The 16,777-nt window shown below is 40.1% G+C and overlaps 3 protein-coding genes across 5 annotated transcripts in view; 2 read left to right on the top strand and 1 right to left on the bottom strand.

The window, feature by feature from the left end:
- The first annotated feature begins 328 nt into the window (after positions 1-328).
- Positions 329-4,373, top strand: LOC105560859 (lysozyme-like). Its single transcript, XM_012010343.1, has 4 exons — positions 329-681; positions 2,401-2,568; positions 3,584-3,657; positions 3,741-4,373. The coding sequence occupies exons 1-4, from the start codon at positions 618-620 to the stop codon at positions 3,879-3,881; spliced, it is 447 nt and encodes a 148-aa protein (XP_011865733.1). The 5' UTR covers positions 329-617; the 3' UTR covers positions 3,882-4,373.
- Positions 4,374-5,935: 1,562 nt separating this feature from the next.
- On the top strand, positions 5,936-11,988 carry LOC105560856 (protein fem-1 homolog B). Its single transcript, XM_012010337.1, has 10 exons — positions 5,936-6,740; positions 8,812-8,989; positions 9,063-9,280; positions 9,395-9,735; positions 9,828-9,988; positions 10,072-10,379; positions 10,688-10,917; positions 10,994-11,110; positions 11,197-11,303; positions 11,393-11,988. The coding sequence occupies exons 1-10, from the start codon at positions 6,594-6,596 to the stop codon at positions 11,548-11,550; spliced, it is 1,965 nt and encodes a 654-aa protein (XP_011865727.1). The 5' UTR covers positions 5,936-6,593; the 3' UTR covers positions 11,551-11,988.
- Positions 11,989-12,109: 121 nt separating this feature from the next.
- Positions 12,110-16,777, bottom strand: part of LOC105560857 (protein decapentaplegic-like) — a 26,908-nt gene continuing 22,240 nt past the window's right edge. For all 3 annotated transcript variants that reach the window (XM_012010340.1, XM_012010339.1, XM_012010338.1), the window contains exon 3: positions 12,110-15,948. In XM_012010340.1, coding sequence (XP_011865730.1) covers positions 15,086-15,948 — 863 coding nt within the window. In that variant the 3' untranslated portion in view covers positions 12,110-15,085. The remainder of the gene's footprint in view (positions 15,949-16,777) is intronic.

Genomic DNA, 16,777 nt, shown 5'->3' with positions numbered 1-16,777 from the left:
GCATTATTTATTTTTACGAATAAACGTATGCATTTGCCGAGTACATAGGCCTGATGCGATAGATAGCAGATGCATGTGATTAATTTGGTCTCTTCTTTCAATTTATCGAAATAAAAATATATAAAAGACATTTGCGAAATTCAAATTTTTGAAGAACTGTTTATTTAACTTTTAAGGACCATTATTATACTTTAGAAGATTCTTTCCAAAAATATTATATACATATAATATATTCGCTCTTATTATACAAATTTACTTGATGAACAAAACGATTTCTAACTTAATATAAAAAAAGGAGACATCGTCTGACTGCTAATTTTCTGCTATTTCCAGACCCCGTGTTTGGTACTTTGTTTCTTTTTTCTTCTGCCGCAAACAGCGATGAAATTCTCGTCCTTTGACCGTGAACAAGTCTTTCTTTCCTCGCTCTTTCTGTGCCTTCGTATTCTCAGTTTTCTCACCGCTTGTCCTCGCCTTCGTCATGCATTGCTATCGCCGTATATAAGAAAGCGATCGTCGAGAAGCGTTGCAAAGCACGGATCATCTCGCACCAGTCGACAAATACAGTGCGCTAATAGACGTTGCTTCGTACGGATCAGCAACATTACGTCTTCGAGATGTTTGCGAAAGTTCCATGGGTTGCTGTGACAATAATCGCGCTATTTTGTGTTTATACTTCCGGTGAGCTATCAACGTTTTTTTTTCTCATTCTCTAATAGAAAACAATTTATAATACGAATTATAACGCGAATTTTTTTTAACGCATGAAAATTCAGGTTTTAATATTACAACTATACTATAGCAATGAAATGGTTAGGAATTTCAAAGAAATGCGCATATTACAAATGTGAAATGTTCGCTTGGAAACTATAAATTGGGAGAAATTAACAATCTGAAAAAATATTGATTAAGAACTCGTCAGAAACTGAAGTACATTACAAATGGAATATTTTAGCCTGAAATATTTTCAACGAATATGAAAATATAAAATATTATCTGAAATCTCTAATTTTCAAATACAGCTTATTAGAACCGGTTTGGAATTAAATGTACATTCAATAATTTCATTTGATTCAGAAAATTTTAGCTACAAATTCTGAAATGCAAGTTTGAAGACATTTAACAATAACCAAATCTATTCTAATTTCAGCATAAAATTTAATGCATACTAATTACCAGTTTTCTACAATTTTTAAATATTTTTTTGTATAATGCACTTTAAAAATATTAAGTAATATTTTATTAAACTTACTTTCTGCACAAAGTGAAATTTGGCATTAATCTTCGATCGAAATGGGAAACAGAACAACCGTTTATATCCGGCTATCGCTTCCAAGAAGTTTTATCAGCTGCGTATCATTAATAGCAGTTTTGCATGTGGAATTCTTTAAAAGTGTTTTTGTGCGCCTTTGACTGTTGTGTGTGATATGTCGGCTAATCTCAGGAGTTCTTTTATTTCATTTCTGTAACCTTCTCCTTATTATTTTGTTGCACTAATATTAGGAACATTATTTTAAACCTTAAAAAGAAAGAATGATATCTATTATATAATATAAAAGAATATTTCTTAACATATATGAAAAAAAATTTAACTTGCTCTTATCTCTCTCTTTTATTTTTTCCCACGTTTGATGTTAAAATGATGACAAATAACGTCAGTTGGCTATCTGGGTTATTTCTAATCGTATTCTGTATATCGTAGTAGATATTAGAAATTGTGTAAGATAAAATTATGGGATCACAATCGCATCATATTGATAAAAGTCTGCTACAACTAGTTGGCTAGTCTTATATGATGACATTCTTTGTCACAAAAAATTAAATGACAGATGTTTTTACCGTGATTTTATGTAACTTGACTGATATCCTAAGCGATGTCGTGAGAAAAATAACTGTGCGCTCGGTTTACGATGCTTGTTATGATTTGTATTCTTCAGCTATGTTCGAACGATGCATCGTCGATGGCGATTAGAAATAATAGTTACTAAAAGAAAATGACAACGTAATAGTTGCAACCTATTTATGATAAAATCCAAATTAAGAAAATAAAATGCAGCTATAGAAAACATGTTTGATCGACTTTAATACGAATATCATTTGTGTCCGCGTTTCATTGCCTCGTATAATTTCCTCGTATTATTTTTTTTCCTTGTTGCAATAACCTTGCGATAATAAGCTACATGAGTCAGTTATAACTGCCCTCTCTTGCCGCAATACAAAGTTTTAGAAAGAAATATTAATTAAAATTATGAATCAATATCTACACCATATTAAATGTTAATAGTATAGTACATCAATGTATAAGTACGTATATCAAAAGTTATTTATACGTACATTTTAAAGATAATCTGTAAACCAAACTAATTGATTTCACACTAATTGATATATTTTTTATTACAGCTCAAACGGTACCACAGAATTGTATAGGTTGTATGTGCGAAATGAGCTCAGGATGTAACACCACTATCGGATGTATGCACGACGTATGTGGACCTTTCGCCATAACATGGGGTTTCTGGTCTGATGCTGGTAAACCAACTCTAAACGACGAGCCGGTCAATAACGACGGTCAGTGTTTTCTTTTATGCAAAATACTTTGAGAATTCTATAACATACTGGACTGGTCTATTTCACCTCACATGAGTGAGATAGAAGATCGTCGACCAATCAGATAATAAAGAAAGAGACAAAGTTCACCCAACAGCGCTTCTCTCTTGACGATACCGAGAACAATAGGACCACTTACTTCAGTATGTTATCGAGCTCACTGGGGTATTCAAGTAATAGAAATAATTTACATTTCTTTGTTCTTCCATTTCTTTTTCTTTGTTTTATTCCTTATGGCTGTATTGCTTTCATACTTTTTGTGATATAAAGGAGCTTATTGTTAGTACTGTACTTCGAAGAAAAGAAAGATGTAGAAAGGATTGTTAAACAAATATAAAAACATGGACACAGATGTATTTACTAAAATACTAGACTAAATTCACGTATCAATTTATATTGGGAAGGTTACAACATTTGATTATCCAAAAACGGAGCAGCGATACGTAACTGTATATAAAACGCGTACTTTTGAAAACTATTTAATTGTAGAGTCAAAAAATTCGTGAAACATTCTTGCAAGAATATTTAGTATCTGATATTTTACATTTAATAAAATAGTTTGCTTTGTCAAGCGACGCTTTTTATAAGAGAAGAAACGATATCAAATTCGATGTTTCCATCGGAATGTGTCAGATTAAATGTTAATTTAAATGTTAATTTCGATTTTTAAAAAATAATGGAAGTAAAGGGTTTCACAAATAGAATCCCATCGAATTTAATTAATAAATAATAAATAATAATTCCATTTTTATTGTAATTTGACTAACTTTTTGTTAATTTTTTAATTACATCAGTGATTATATGTATACTATTTATATATTTTATTAATTATATAAATTGTTTATGTGTTGTATAAAGTGCCTATATTATTGATTTTAATAGCTAATAAATATGTATTTTATGACCTAACTGATAAATACCATAAAATACTATAAAAAATAAAAGTGTATAATAATTGTTTCTTTTTTTATTATAGCTTATTCCAATTGCGTTAACGAACCCTACTGTGCTGCTCGTACGGTAGAAAAATATATGTTCTTTTACGGTCACGTAAGTAATTCTTTTAAGTCTTACACGCAAATTTCGATTAACACTTTTTTTGCCGTAATGTCTAATATGTATTAATTAAATAGGATTGCACCGGAGATGGAGTGGTCGACTGCCACGATTTTGTACGCATTCATCAATTTGGTCCATTAGGTTGTACACGCGAGCTATCAGAGCAATTTGAGAATAAATTCAAGTTATGTTTACGAACCTACGAAAAACAATGATGTGTATGTCATGGTACCACCTAATAACAACGCTCTAATTATCGCAATATATACATATTCGATAAAGACTCATCTTGTATCTGTATGAAATGTTTGAGATACTGCTGTTCACTCTTGTTAGTAATGGAGGGATATCTCCGCTTTTAGTTTCGCCCACTCAATTTTATTTACGAAAGGCGTTCAAGTAAAATCGGGGCTCTTGATTGTGCAAAATAATACAACACATTTATGGAAACTATCTTTCTTTCTTAATGTAATTCCCTGCTAATGTACTTATGCTATGTACTTGCATTTTAGTATCCAAGCACTAGCGAAAGGCTCGGATAAGTACATTAATGTAGCAGGAAATTATAACAGGAAATAAAAGTAGTTTCCACTCTTATAAATGTGTTCTATTATTCTGCGTAATCAAAAGTTTGACTTGAACCCTCCACATAGTATAATTGTATCTATTAAATACAATTGATATGCAATAAATATCTCAATTGGAAATGTGTGTACGTGCATACGATATTTATATGTATATGTCATTGTATTAATTTTAATTTATTTAAGTATTCATATTGCATAATTATAAGTTTGGCATAATATCAGTCTTATTTATATTAATACAAATAACAAGACAACATTTATAATAAAAGCTTTAAAAGTTCACATGTAGAATTTTGACTAGTACCACCTTTTTATTAAATTTTTATGATACTTTACAAAATTATTACGTTTTCGAATAATTAAGACGACAATTTAGGAGTTGTAGGTCAAATTTTATAACACATTTAAATGAAGCAAGGTACGTACATACATATGTTATCATTGTTTTAAAATGATATATATTTAAGAATACATTACGATATCTGTATAATTTAAGGAGAAATTTGTTAAAGATTAATTTGATAAAGTAAGTTTCATTAAACAAACATTAATCCCAGTGAGAAATGATTCGTCGATCGACGTCGAAACGACGTCGAATCGACATCGACACCGACACCGTCGAATTGACGTCGATTCGACATCATTTCGACGTCGATCGACGAATCATTTCTCACTGGGATATTGTGCCGATAGATATCTAAAATACTTGTGTTCGAATTAATTATATTGAACGTTTACCGTTGCTACTCTCCAATGCTAGAAATATATCAACAGGGTTGCTTTCCGTTCGAGAGATCATCGCAAACTAACGACAATGTTATCTAACGACTAACGATGTTAAAACGTCATCAACAAGAAGTACCACCACCAACGACGAGAACTATCATAACAAATAACAGTAAAACAACTTCTATACCTTCGTATTGTATTATTGTTATAATAATTGTATTAAATTTCGTCAAGGGACGAAAACCTCCAGTATCTTGCATATAAGCGTATAAACGTATGCATGAGGAATCTGATCCTAAAGCGACGAGCACACACTTTTGCATAAGTGCATGAGCATATGCATAACGAATTTGATTGGTCCATTTCCTTGTGCATTCGCTTATAGACCAATCAAATTCGTTATATGCATAAGTTCATATAAGCATGCAGAAGGAATTTGATTGATTTATTTCCTTATGCATTTACTCGTGGGCCAATCAATTTCTTTATGCACATGCATTGGCAATTATTGAAAATTTTTGTGTAGTGTCCCAGTCAGAAATTACTCGTAGATCGATGTCGAAATGACGTCGAATCGACGTCAATATGACGGTTTTGATGTCGATACGACGTCGTTTCGATGTCGATCGACGAATCATTTCTGACTGGGGTAACATACACAAGATTTACACACACAAAAATTTTCAATAATTGGCTCACTATTGAAACAGCATATTGCAACAGCGATCTTAAATTCAAGATGGGACTATTGAACATCCTACACTGGGGATGTTCGAAAAATCGCAAGTCCCGCAATTTGCAATCTTCGCGGGGCGAATGTTTCGTCGCCGTCGCCGCCGCGATTTCCGCTGGCGAGGCGAACGCCGCGTCGTGATTGGCTGACCCGTCAGTCCGGTTGTATCGAAACGCTAATCAGCGCCTCCAAGCGCTTCCCCCGCGGTGAAGCGATCGAGACGAGATCGCAGTTCGTCGCGTTACGTCCGCGTGACGTTCCGTGACGTATCCGGCGATTCAGATTTCAGATTCGGCGGTCGGAAACTCTATTGTCTCGGGCACGGCACACGTACGTGAACAACGTCGGCTCGCGGGCGGATCGCTGATGAAATCGTTCGGCGAGCTCTGCGCTTTCGAGCGAGCAGCACGCGGACGGGGACGGAGACTCCGCGGCTCGGCGATCGCGCGCCAGCGCTTGACGTTGCTGTCGTAGCGACAAAGAACACGAGGAAGACAGTACGAAGGAGACTCGGGGGGGAACAGAATACGCCGAATAACCCTCAGGTTGGCGGCGTTCCCGCACGGGGAAAAACCCCCCCAAGAAAGCGACAAAGGGGCTCGCGGCGCCGCGCAGAAACCGCTTTGTCGCGGTTTATTTTTGCACCCGAAATCGCTATATTCTTGTGCGCAACGCGATCCCAGAATAGATCGCGACGGCGACGACGGCGTACAACGACGGCGTGGGATGTATTTTCCGCGCGCTGACGACGAGCGAGGCGTATGAACTTTGAGGTTACCACGTCTCTGGACGGCCCCAGCTGACTTCCTCTCCCGTCGTAGCACGATCCGCACGCACCCGCGCGTGGCGACGAGAGGCGTCCGGCACCTCGCGCGAGGATGGACACCGCGTGCGAGATGATCGACGAGCCCCAGCAGTCGCTGATCAAGCGGATTTATTATTCGGCGAGGGACGGAATGGCGATCGCTCTTTACACCCTGCTCAACGACCAGCTCGACGAGGATGTTGATCATCTGATCAACCAGGTGAAGCGTCTTCCACGCCTCCGTTTCTTTCATCATTGCTTTCGGTCGCTCGTTTCAGATAAACCGCAAACGGGACCCCGATTAGTCCACCAGGACCGTTGTCTTGCGCTTATTGTTTGCGAGAAAGTGCAGTCGCGATAAGTACACCATACGTGGACCTGTAGTTTGTTGTCTTTCGTGCGTCAATGCTCGACTATTTTGCACGGTTTTTAATTTTTTAGAAGAAGAGGAATATGCAGAAGTGTTTAAAGTATAATTTCAAAATTATGCGTATTGCTCGTTTGCTGTGACATAATTGAAGAAATTGTCGTTTTCTTTCGGTTGTGCGTAAAAGAGTAACGAGAATTCGATGAAATGAGTGAGGAGGTAAGAAGTTTAGTCCTCTACAGCCAATTGTTACACACCGAAATTGCATTCAACAAGTGTATAAAATTTAAGGGCTCGAACAATTGAGTTTAATTTACTGAGAGAACTTTGGTTCTTGAATTATGTTATTGTTGCAGCGAATAAGGAATATTTTAAGAACTTAAAATTGAGTGAATCTTATTGTCGCCAGTGATAATTCAAAAAGGGAATATTTTTCAATAATTATACATATATGTATGAGTCTACTAGTAAGTGTTTACCAGTTTCACGCTTTTTTTTCTGATAAACGTGTATATTTCTTTGTCTAAAACAAAGTATTCTGTATGTTACAGTTTCTGACTTAATTTCCAACTAGATTTCGTGGTCCATCGCAATTTCCAATTTGGCAAAACAATTATCTGGAGCGTCAATTCTGTATCTCACACTATAGTGAAAATGCTAAAGCCTTGTGTCCGCGATCCAAGAACTGTGTCCAAGTTCTAGTTCCAAGAAATGCGTAGCCGATCACCTTGCGGCTTTTATGGAATAGCTGCAGGTTGATTGGCTACGCATTTCTTGGAACTAGAACTTGGACACAGTCCTTGGATCGTGGACACAAGGCTTAAGAGTGAATAGCCTTGTCCCTCTTCAGCCGTCTCCTTAGAAACAGACAAAGCCGCTCACTTTTAGCATTTTCACTATAAGATACAGAATTGACCTGGACCATTGTTTAGATTGATAATGGAGGAAAGTCTCCTATAGGCTCCTAATATGAGATAGTGGGAGTTTCTGCTGGATTAATAGACATCGTCTGTTGATTCTTGACCCTGACCACGAATTCTGCCCCTCGGGGCGAAGTCCGTTTAGTAGACAATTGACTGTTGGATCGTGTAATCGTCGCGGAAAAAGATTTGTGATTGAATTTGGACGTTGAAAACCCCCTGTCTCATGCTAGAGGACTTACCTCTTGTTATTTGCAATAAGTATTTCATATACGTTTAGTCCTAATTGCGAATTATCTCGACGGCAATTAAAATTCTTGAAATAAGTTGTCCTTATATAAATACAAATATGCGTATGCGTGACGCCGCAGCACTCGCAAAGAATTATTCAGGACAACTTGCAACACTTATATTTAGAGATGTGTACGCGCGTGAACAAAGGAAACTGTGTGGACGTTATTTATAATGATACAGGTCATGAGATTCTAGAGTGTCCTTTTGTAAAACGGACACTGTCGCTGCGTGCCGTCGTTAATTTTACAAAAATCCTTACGTAAATAAAGCGCCGCGTTCTCAAACGTAAATCTATACCGTATGCAATCTTTAAATAGTCATTTGTGACACCGCCGAAAACTAGGCGTTCGTAACTATTCAAGAACAGGGGGTCAGTTCTGTATCTCGCAACGTAGTGAAAATGCTATAAAAGTGAGCGGCTTTGTCTCTTTCTAAGGGGACAGTTGGAAAGAGACGGATCCACCCACTTTTAGCACTTTCACCACAGTGTAAGGCTGGCATTACACTTGTCGTACAGTAAATTTTTCAAGTGTGTTGATTGGCTGCGAGATAGTAAAATTCTCGGGTATACCTAGAAATGTTCTACTCGGTAGCCAAACGACACGCTTGAAAAATTTGTCGTACGACAAATGTAATATTAGCCCAAGACACAGAATTGGTCCGCTGCAAAATTACAGTTTGTAAAGTGGCTCTTGGATTCGCATTTGCAGAAAGTCTTGGAAGACGATGGACAGAGGTGCACACCTTTAATAGTTGCGGCGCGTTACGGGCACAACAAGGTGGTCAGAATGTTGCTGGACAAGTTCAAGCCCGATTTAGAGCAGGAAGGGACGGTGAAATTCAACGGATACGTTATCGAAGGGGCCAGCGCGCTTTGGGCCGCGGCAGGTAAAGAGACATTAATATTCAAACAGGACAACTGTTCTAATAGTTTTGCAGCACTAATGTCGATTCTTTCCAGGAGCGGGACACTTGAACGTCCTTAAAACCCTCGTGAAGGCGGGAGCGAACGTCAATCATCCAACAAAGACCAATTCCACGCCGCTCCGCGCAGCGTGTTACAATGGACGTTTGGACATTGTTAAATACTTAATCAATCACCAGGCGGATGTAACTCTTCCCAACATGTTTAACAACACTTGCCTCATGATAGCGTCGTACAAGGGACACCTGGATATCGTGAGTATGCTTGTGCGGATTTGTAGCATATACTTAGGAACGTTGCTGCCCGACGTGTGCCCATCGTGCGACCATTGTGTAAATTGTTCTAAACTCTTTCGCACTATGATCCAGGTTAATTTTCTATTAGACAAAGGGGCGGATCCGAACAAGAAAGCATATTGCGAGGCGACGGCGTTGCATTTTGCCGCCGAATGCGGGCACAATGCGATCGTGTGCGAGCTGCTCAAGTACGGGGCGCAAATGACGAAGAATGTGAGCGGCATGACGCCTTTAATAACGGCCGCCGAGCGGACGCGCGCGGAAGTTGTTGAATATCTGGTGCAAAGGAGCGAAGTGACGAAGGAAGAGAAAATAGATGCCTATGAGCTACTCGGGGGGTCTTACGCTAACGATAAGGATAATTATTGCCTAACTAAGGCGTACACGTATCTGTATAAGGCGATGGAGTTAAGGTAGGAGGGACAGCGCTCGCCGTTCGTTTCTATTCTACCAAATCGCTACCGGTCGCTTTTCTATTACATGTATCATTTTTCTCGCACCTTAGGTATAGCGATACTGACAATATTGTACATAAGCGATTAGGGTCGACTGTGAAAGCGTACGAGAACTGGAAGGAATGCGAAACGTTAGAAAAATTAGAAAGTATCAAAGACAACCCCAATGCCATACATATGGAGTCGCTCGCTATTCGGGAGAGGATATTAGGTAGACGTGTACTCGATACTTTCATTAAAGTACGACTGTTGCGCTTCTCTTTTTAGGAAAAAGTAACGCCGTTTATTTGTCAGGTCTCAATAACCCAGAACTGCCACATCCTATAGTGTTCAGAGGCGCTATATTTGCGGATAACGCGAGATTCGACAGATGCATAGACTTGTGGTTACACGCTTTAAAACTGAGACAACAGCTCAATGATATATCCATTATGCCAGACCTCCTTCGATTTGCGCAAGTCTTCTCGCAAATGATACACGTGGGCGTCGATCTAGATATCTCTCAAGTGCTAAACGTTCTGGAGGCAAGCGTAACGGAGTTGAATAGGAACAAGGCTAGAATCCAGAATCCAGATTCCAAGGATGACATCGATCAATGTGTTGTAAGCTCAATAAAAGGGACTTTGATCTATGGATCATGTTTTACACTACGGCCGTATGCGTTAGTGTCTAGTTGTGCCTGCACTCAACAGTATTTTTTCCCCGTGATTAAGGAACGTACTTTTCCACTCGCGTGGAAGCTAATGGCACAGTTCAACCGCTTATGTTGGCAAAATGAATTGATGAGACATAGGTCAGAAAGTATATTTTACGAATATGCCGACGTAATGGATATTAATGCATGCGACTGTACATTATATTGTTATAACAAACGGAACGTGTCTCTACATATTTAGAAATATCTGCATAGGAAGAGATGGAATCAAATATTACAACGACTCTCTATATTCTAACGATTCTGACAAAACTGATGACGCTCAACGGAAACAGATGTGACGAGGCGGATTTAACACAGGCGCATCATCTGGTGCATAAATTATGCGCATTACGGGTATGCCTAAAAGACGGGCAGACTCTATTGCATCTTGCTCTGAATGCCAAAACTCCCGTCGACGATTTTCACACTAATGACGTGTGCAAGTATGTCAAAGTGCAATGTTGAAGCGAACGTTGGCAATCAGGATCGCGTTAAGCAAATTATTCGCTCGGTTTCCAGATTTCCATGCGCGGCTACAGCGCGATTGTTGATCCGTTGTGGCGCTGACATAAACGCAATGGATAACGAAAGAAATACACCGCTCCACGTTATTGTCGGTTACGGTAAAGCAATTAGGTGCGTTGCTAAAATTAATATTATCTGCGATATTATCTTTACACCAAATCTGCACGGATTTTGTAATCCTTTAATTTTTTTTACAGCGATTTTGCGACCTTACATTCAATTATAATCGATCTTATAGAAGCTGGAGCACATATGGATACTGTAAATAATAAGGGACATACACCGTACGACGCGGTCACTACGGGTAAGTTTGTAAATTTTATTAGTAATTTGTGTATTTCGTCGTTGCATTTTCATGCGAGTCACTTGGCCGATATTCAATTTCTATTTCAGGCGTAGCCAAAATAATATTACGTACTCAGACCAAATTGTCTTTAACGTGTATGGCAGCCAAAGCAATTAAAACTTACGACCTGCCATATCGTGGTAACGTTCCACGTTCGCTCGAAAGCTTTATAGAACTTCATGGACCTGGATTTAATCAGAGTTGACAAGTCGTCTTCAACATTGCCAGGAAGAATCGAAATTGTCTTGTACAAAGCATGTAATATTTAATGATATTTTTTTACGCAAAGGAACACGTTAAGTATCGGAATAATCTAAAATTCTGAATGCTATATATAATTTGATATCTCTTATATAAAATTAGAGTTCCAGCTATCTCATGAAAGCCGCTTTTTACAATGTTTACAGTAACGTCTTGATAGCTCCTATTCAACGATACACATTGAGAATTGTCTTTTTTTATTAAAACATTGTACTTTGTAGGCGGTAAGTAGAGTATAACTACATAGTCGTTGCGTAATGCAGTATTTAAATAACCAGCGGCTATTATGCGATCGACTTTTGCTGTTGTTTTTATCGATTTTAACTGTAATTACTGTGATAAATCAAATCAAATTGAATAAACTTTTCAAATTACGACGCAAGTTGCGCGCGAGTTGGATATTTTCTGCACGCATCGTTCGACCACGCGCCTAGTCCTCGCTGCTAAAGATGCCTGCCGCGACACAATGTGGAGAGGCATAAAATACCAGGCCCACGCCCCCGTTATTGCCACATTAAATTTATTTAATATTTACACACGCACTCTCTGTATACAATCGTGAGAAACTAGGAAAATAATGGTAAAATATATAAAGAATATACATGCGCACGATACTTTACAATGTATTATTTACAATGTTTACACAGACTCGTTTATCTTACGTACTTTACACATTTTACAACGGCGCTCGCTTATCAATAACACTTCTGTACAAATATACACGTGTGTTCGAAATCTTTTGGCAAAAAGAAAGAAAAAAAAAATAAATAGAGTAATCCTTAGGCAGGTACAATCTATTCGCGGCGGCAGGATTTACGTGAACGTGCGCTCACTCGCGTCTGAAAAGACGGAACGCAACATTGCTCTCCGTGGCTCCGTGTTAGCGCGCAACCGGACATGCCGATTTACGCATCTAATTTGCGCTGCCCTTTAGTCCTTTTTAAAACATCATGGCAATATTGCGGAAACGCTAATGCGATCCAACGACTGCGGAGAGATACGCATTCACGTACGCGTTTGCACAACGAACGCCATTTCTACTTGCAAAAAAATGGTCAACGTTGCCCTGTGGTTGATACTTCATCGCGTGTAGAAGAGCTATTGCTACATCGCTGAAATTACCATTGGTCAATTGTGTATTTCCGACACGTGATTTCATTGCTCACTTGCTGAAGTGTTACAATGTCTCTCGCAATGGAGATGTTTTGCGATAATGCGCAATATATTTGCCGGCATTAAAATCGCTTCATACTTGTATCGCGCTTATTTCTACACATCGTTCATCTTATTTTCACGAAGCCTAATCGAAATGTCTGATGCATTAAGCGAGTTCGCGATGACGCAAGTACATAAAAACTCACACATCTCGCGCTTGTACATATTTTTATCACTCGGCGCGACTCTTGCCTCGTTAGCGATATTAAAATTAATAGATTGTTTTGTCGCGCTTTGAAAGCTCATACATCAAAGTCGAGAGGGTTCGATGGAATTAAATTCGCATAAGATGCCATCGAGCGCGTTTAAAGCAAATAGAATTAGAATTCAATTCAAGAAGACAATTATTTGAAGAAGAGCACTTCGAATGATAGAACGCTTTTATTCAACGTCGCAATGTATTCTCTGTATTTCTCTTAATCCATTTGTACATGCATCGGCGATGCGCCTGACAATCAATGCACGAGACGTACGACGGATTCTATTCGCAATACTGAATTAAACGCTACATTGGCAAATCTTCCTTCGCACGAATAATACATGATCTCTCATAATTTATAAAACAATATTTTATTCCCCAATGTGGATAATATATTGATACAGTTAGGTAAATTGTCGAATACTCCGTGGTCAGAACTGATCAGAGAGAATAATACAATCGATGTGCCGTTGGGGACCTTGCAAAGTTCATTCACGCAAAACGATTTCGCGAAACGAAGAGATGCAGAACTGCTAACGAAGAATGAAAAATGCAAGAGCTATATACCGAGGATACTCGTGCACGTTTATTATTCGTTTTGTTATCCTTCGAAGTCTTCGTATCGCATCACGAAGATCCGAACGACGTATTTGGTGGACATCCGCGACAATCCGCGAAATCGCACTTCTCGGCCGTCACCTTTTCAGATGGAGGAGTTTTCCCTACCGTCATTTTCTCAGTTGGACCTGCTTATATAAACGAGTAGCTCATTCTCATCACTGCGTCTTCAATAAACTCTGACAATGACCCGGTAACTATCGCAATTGTCACTCGGTTCTGTGGTAACTCGCGAGTGAACGTGACGATTAGAAGCTGTGTCAATCGTTCTTAACTAACTCGCGTTTTTCGATCGGCGGCAGTCAAGTTGATCATCGTCACATCGAGCCGATTCCGCTAATCACAGTAGAGGAGACAGCTGCCCTCTTGTATACTGACATTTTCCTCTTCCTCTTGCACTGCGCGTTTTCGCCACGTAAACCACGTGGTCGTACGCCATTCGAGCGAAAGTGAGGATCAAGGAGAGATTTCAGAATGGAGGGAGAACTCGGCTCCGACGATCTCTGAGAGCGGAGAGATTCTACTCCAGGAAAAAGAATTCCACTTGAGAAAGGAAGAAAGGATCTACTGTGATTGGGAGCCACGTCACATCCGGCTGAAGTCAAAGGTTACTGTAAGGCTGCTATTTAAAATTAACTGATCTATCGAAGATCCAACGAACGAGCGATATTTTTTTTATATCATACAGCGAATCGTCCACAGTCTCCTTCCTTCATTTTAAAGTCGACTTCTTCTGAATTAGAATTTTTCTCTCGTTCTACTTCCCGCTACTACTCGCGCAGTTGCCGCGCTACAACGCGTGAGAAAACGTTTTCATTTTGCGCATATTAGAACGAGTAAATTGACATCGTGGACAAAATTTTAAAACGGAGAAAAATACTCGGTTTCGATGATCTTACGATAAAGATCTCAATCGAAGGCAATCTTTAATTCACGCGACAACTTTGCGCAATACAGTAATTGTATTTAAAAAAAACTCGACGCAGCAACGAATTTGTTTAAAGTTTCTTTCGCATCATCACCGAATAGCATATAACATCATCCGCGTTTATCTCTATTCTATTATCGTTTGTCATGTCTAGCAACAAATTACATTTATTGTGCGCTATTCTTTGACGATAAATTCTGTCTTTTCCTCCTTAAGTATAACAATTCACACCGCTGTACTCGTGTACGTTCATCCTTGCTAATACATCCGTAAACGTGGCGGCGAGTACACACAAAACCGTAGATCAACCTATATAGCACGCATGTCTAAAAGACATCTTTTAGACATATGTGTTATTTGAGAGCCAGACTCGTTTACCCGACCATCTACAACTCGCATTAACTATCTCCATTATCCCGTCTTACTTCATGATTTCGACGACCGGCCCCCCCGTCCTCTCCCTCCGCGACTGGACCGTGGTACGTGCCGCCGAACATGCTGGTTAGCATGTCGGGTATTTCAGCGGCAGCCGCACCCGAGGACCGCCATGTCCTGGTAGTTCTTCAGCACTACCTTGTTCTCCTCGTCAAGATAGAGCATCGATATCGAGCTGAGTACGGTCGGCACGCAACACGCCTTCGGCACCATGTTCGGTTGGGTCGAGTAAACGAGGGTCTGCACGATCGCGTGATTCGTCGAGTTCAGATGGTCCGCCAGAGGAAACGGGCAATCACCGTGGCAGTAGAAGGCGTCGTATCCGGGCGGCGCGACGATCCAATCGTTCCAGCCGACGTCCGCGAAGTCGACGTAGAGCGGATGCCGCCGGCAATTCTCGCGGCCGTCCTTCCGCCGGTTCTTCCGCAGGGCGGCCCGCCTGGCCCGCCGCTCCATTATCCGATCCGCGGATGCCATCTCGTAGTTGCCGTCGTTCATATACGTGTAGAGCATCGGCCGGCTCACCACCCACGCGTCCTTGTGCTCGTCGACGGCCCGTCTCAGCCGCACGTGCTCCCGCGCGCGGACGTGCGTGCCGGTCACGTGCACCAGCAGCCCGTGATTGTTCTGATGATTCTCGAACCACCTCACCACGGCTGGCTGCACGTCCAGATTGATCGTGGCGTTCTCCGTGGTGTCGATCACCTTGCTGTCGATCAGCCGCAATATCGGCTTGCTGCGACCCTTCACGCCGGGCCGCATTATGTCGTACACCAGCACTCGGCCGCGCTTGTGCTTCGCGCTCGCGTTCGCGTTCTTGTCCAACACCGCGACGCGTGTTAAGCTCAGCTCCGCCGCCTGCACCGTCTCGCCGCTAGGTACCTTGCTCAGATTGAAGGACAGCCGGAAGCGGTTCGGCGATTTGAACTTGTGGTCCAGCTCGCTCTCTGCAAAGAAAGAACGTTGAGACGTGAGGATGACGAGACGACACAGAGATGTTCAAGACTGTCTGCGCGAGAGGCCTCGTGCAAACTTGGGATAATAAAAGATGTAAACAAATGTCAACAAAGATCTGATCAATAGATGACTTCGACCAATGTGATAACAGTTTGAGTGAATAGAAAATATATGTATGGTTGCAGGTTGAGCTGGACCTTTTGTGCCTGGGGATCAATTCTGTATCTTACACTGTAGTGAAAATGCTAAAAGTGAACAGCTTTGGGTGCGTTCCAGCAAGAGACACATATTGACACAGTGTAATACAGAGAATCATTTTATCCTTGTTTAATATTGGCAAACAAAGATAAAACGATTCACTGTGTTACACAGTGTCGCCTGTGTACATTTCTGGAAAACACTCTTTGGCCTATTTTCTAAATCCTCTTTTGTCAATCAAAGCGCCTCTAAAAGTGGCTAATAAGCCTTCTGATTGGCTACAAGCCACTTTTAGAGGCGCTTTTATCGATAAAAAAAGGATTCAAAATACGGGCCTTTGTCTCTTCCTAACTTGGAAAGAGACAAAGTCATTCACTTTTAGCATTTTCACTGTATTGTAAGATACAGAATCGACCCCCCTGATATTTGTGCACGAATTTATATTTCCCAGCCCAACTGTGTGTTGGCACCTTTTTTATTAAATCAATGTTATAATTAATGTTAGCGTGTTAAATTAAAAGAATTTTAAAAAGATCGTCTGCTAAGAACTTCAAAGGCCCCTATTCCGAATCCTCTTTTATCGACGAAAGTGCTGGTAAAGTGCCTGTGTCCACGAACTTG

The sequence above is a fragment of the Vollenhovia emeryi genome, unplaced genomic scaffold (assembly GCF_000949405.1).
Source record: "Vollenhovia emeryi isolate VEMERY1.0 unplaced genomic scaffold, V.emery_V1.0 DF939218.1, whole genome shotgun sequence".
NCBI classification, from domain to species: domain Eukaryota; kingdom Metazoa; phylum Arthropoda; class Insecta; order Hymenoptera; family Formicidae; genus Vollenhovia; species Vollenhovia emeryi.
The sequence above is the reverse complement of the archived record's forward strand: the minus strand, read 5'-3'. Positions and strand labels throughout refer to the sequence as shown.

Excerpts from the sequence above, each read along its gene's own strand:
- LOC105560859 (XM_012010343.1), top strand. The coding sequence starts at position 618 with ATGTTTGCGAAAGTTCCATGGGTTGCTGTGACAATAATCGCGCTATTT. Across the intron at positions 682-2,400 it reads ATTTTGTGTTTATACTTCCG|CTCAAACGGTACCACAGAAT; the intron begins GTGAGCTATCAA and ends TTTTTATTACAG. Across the intron at positions 3,658-3,740 it reads ATATGTTCTTTTACGGTCAC|GATTGCACCGGAGATGGAGT; the intron begins GTAAGTAATTCT and ends TTAATTAAATAG.
- LOC105560856 (XM_012010337.1), top strand. The coding sequence starts at position 6,594 with ATGGACACCGCGTGCGAGATGATCGACGAGCCCCAGCAGTCGCTGATC. Across the intron at positions 9,989-10,071 it reads TATTCGGGAGAGGATATTAG|GTCTCAATAACCCAGAACTG; the intron begins GTAGACGTGTAC and ends TTTATTTGTCAG. Across the intron at positions 10,380-10,687 it reads ATGACATCGATCAATGTGTT|GAAGAGATGGAATCAAATAT; the intron begins GTAAGCTCAATA and ends ATATCTGCATAG.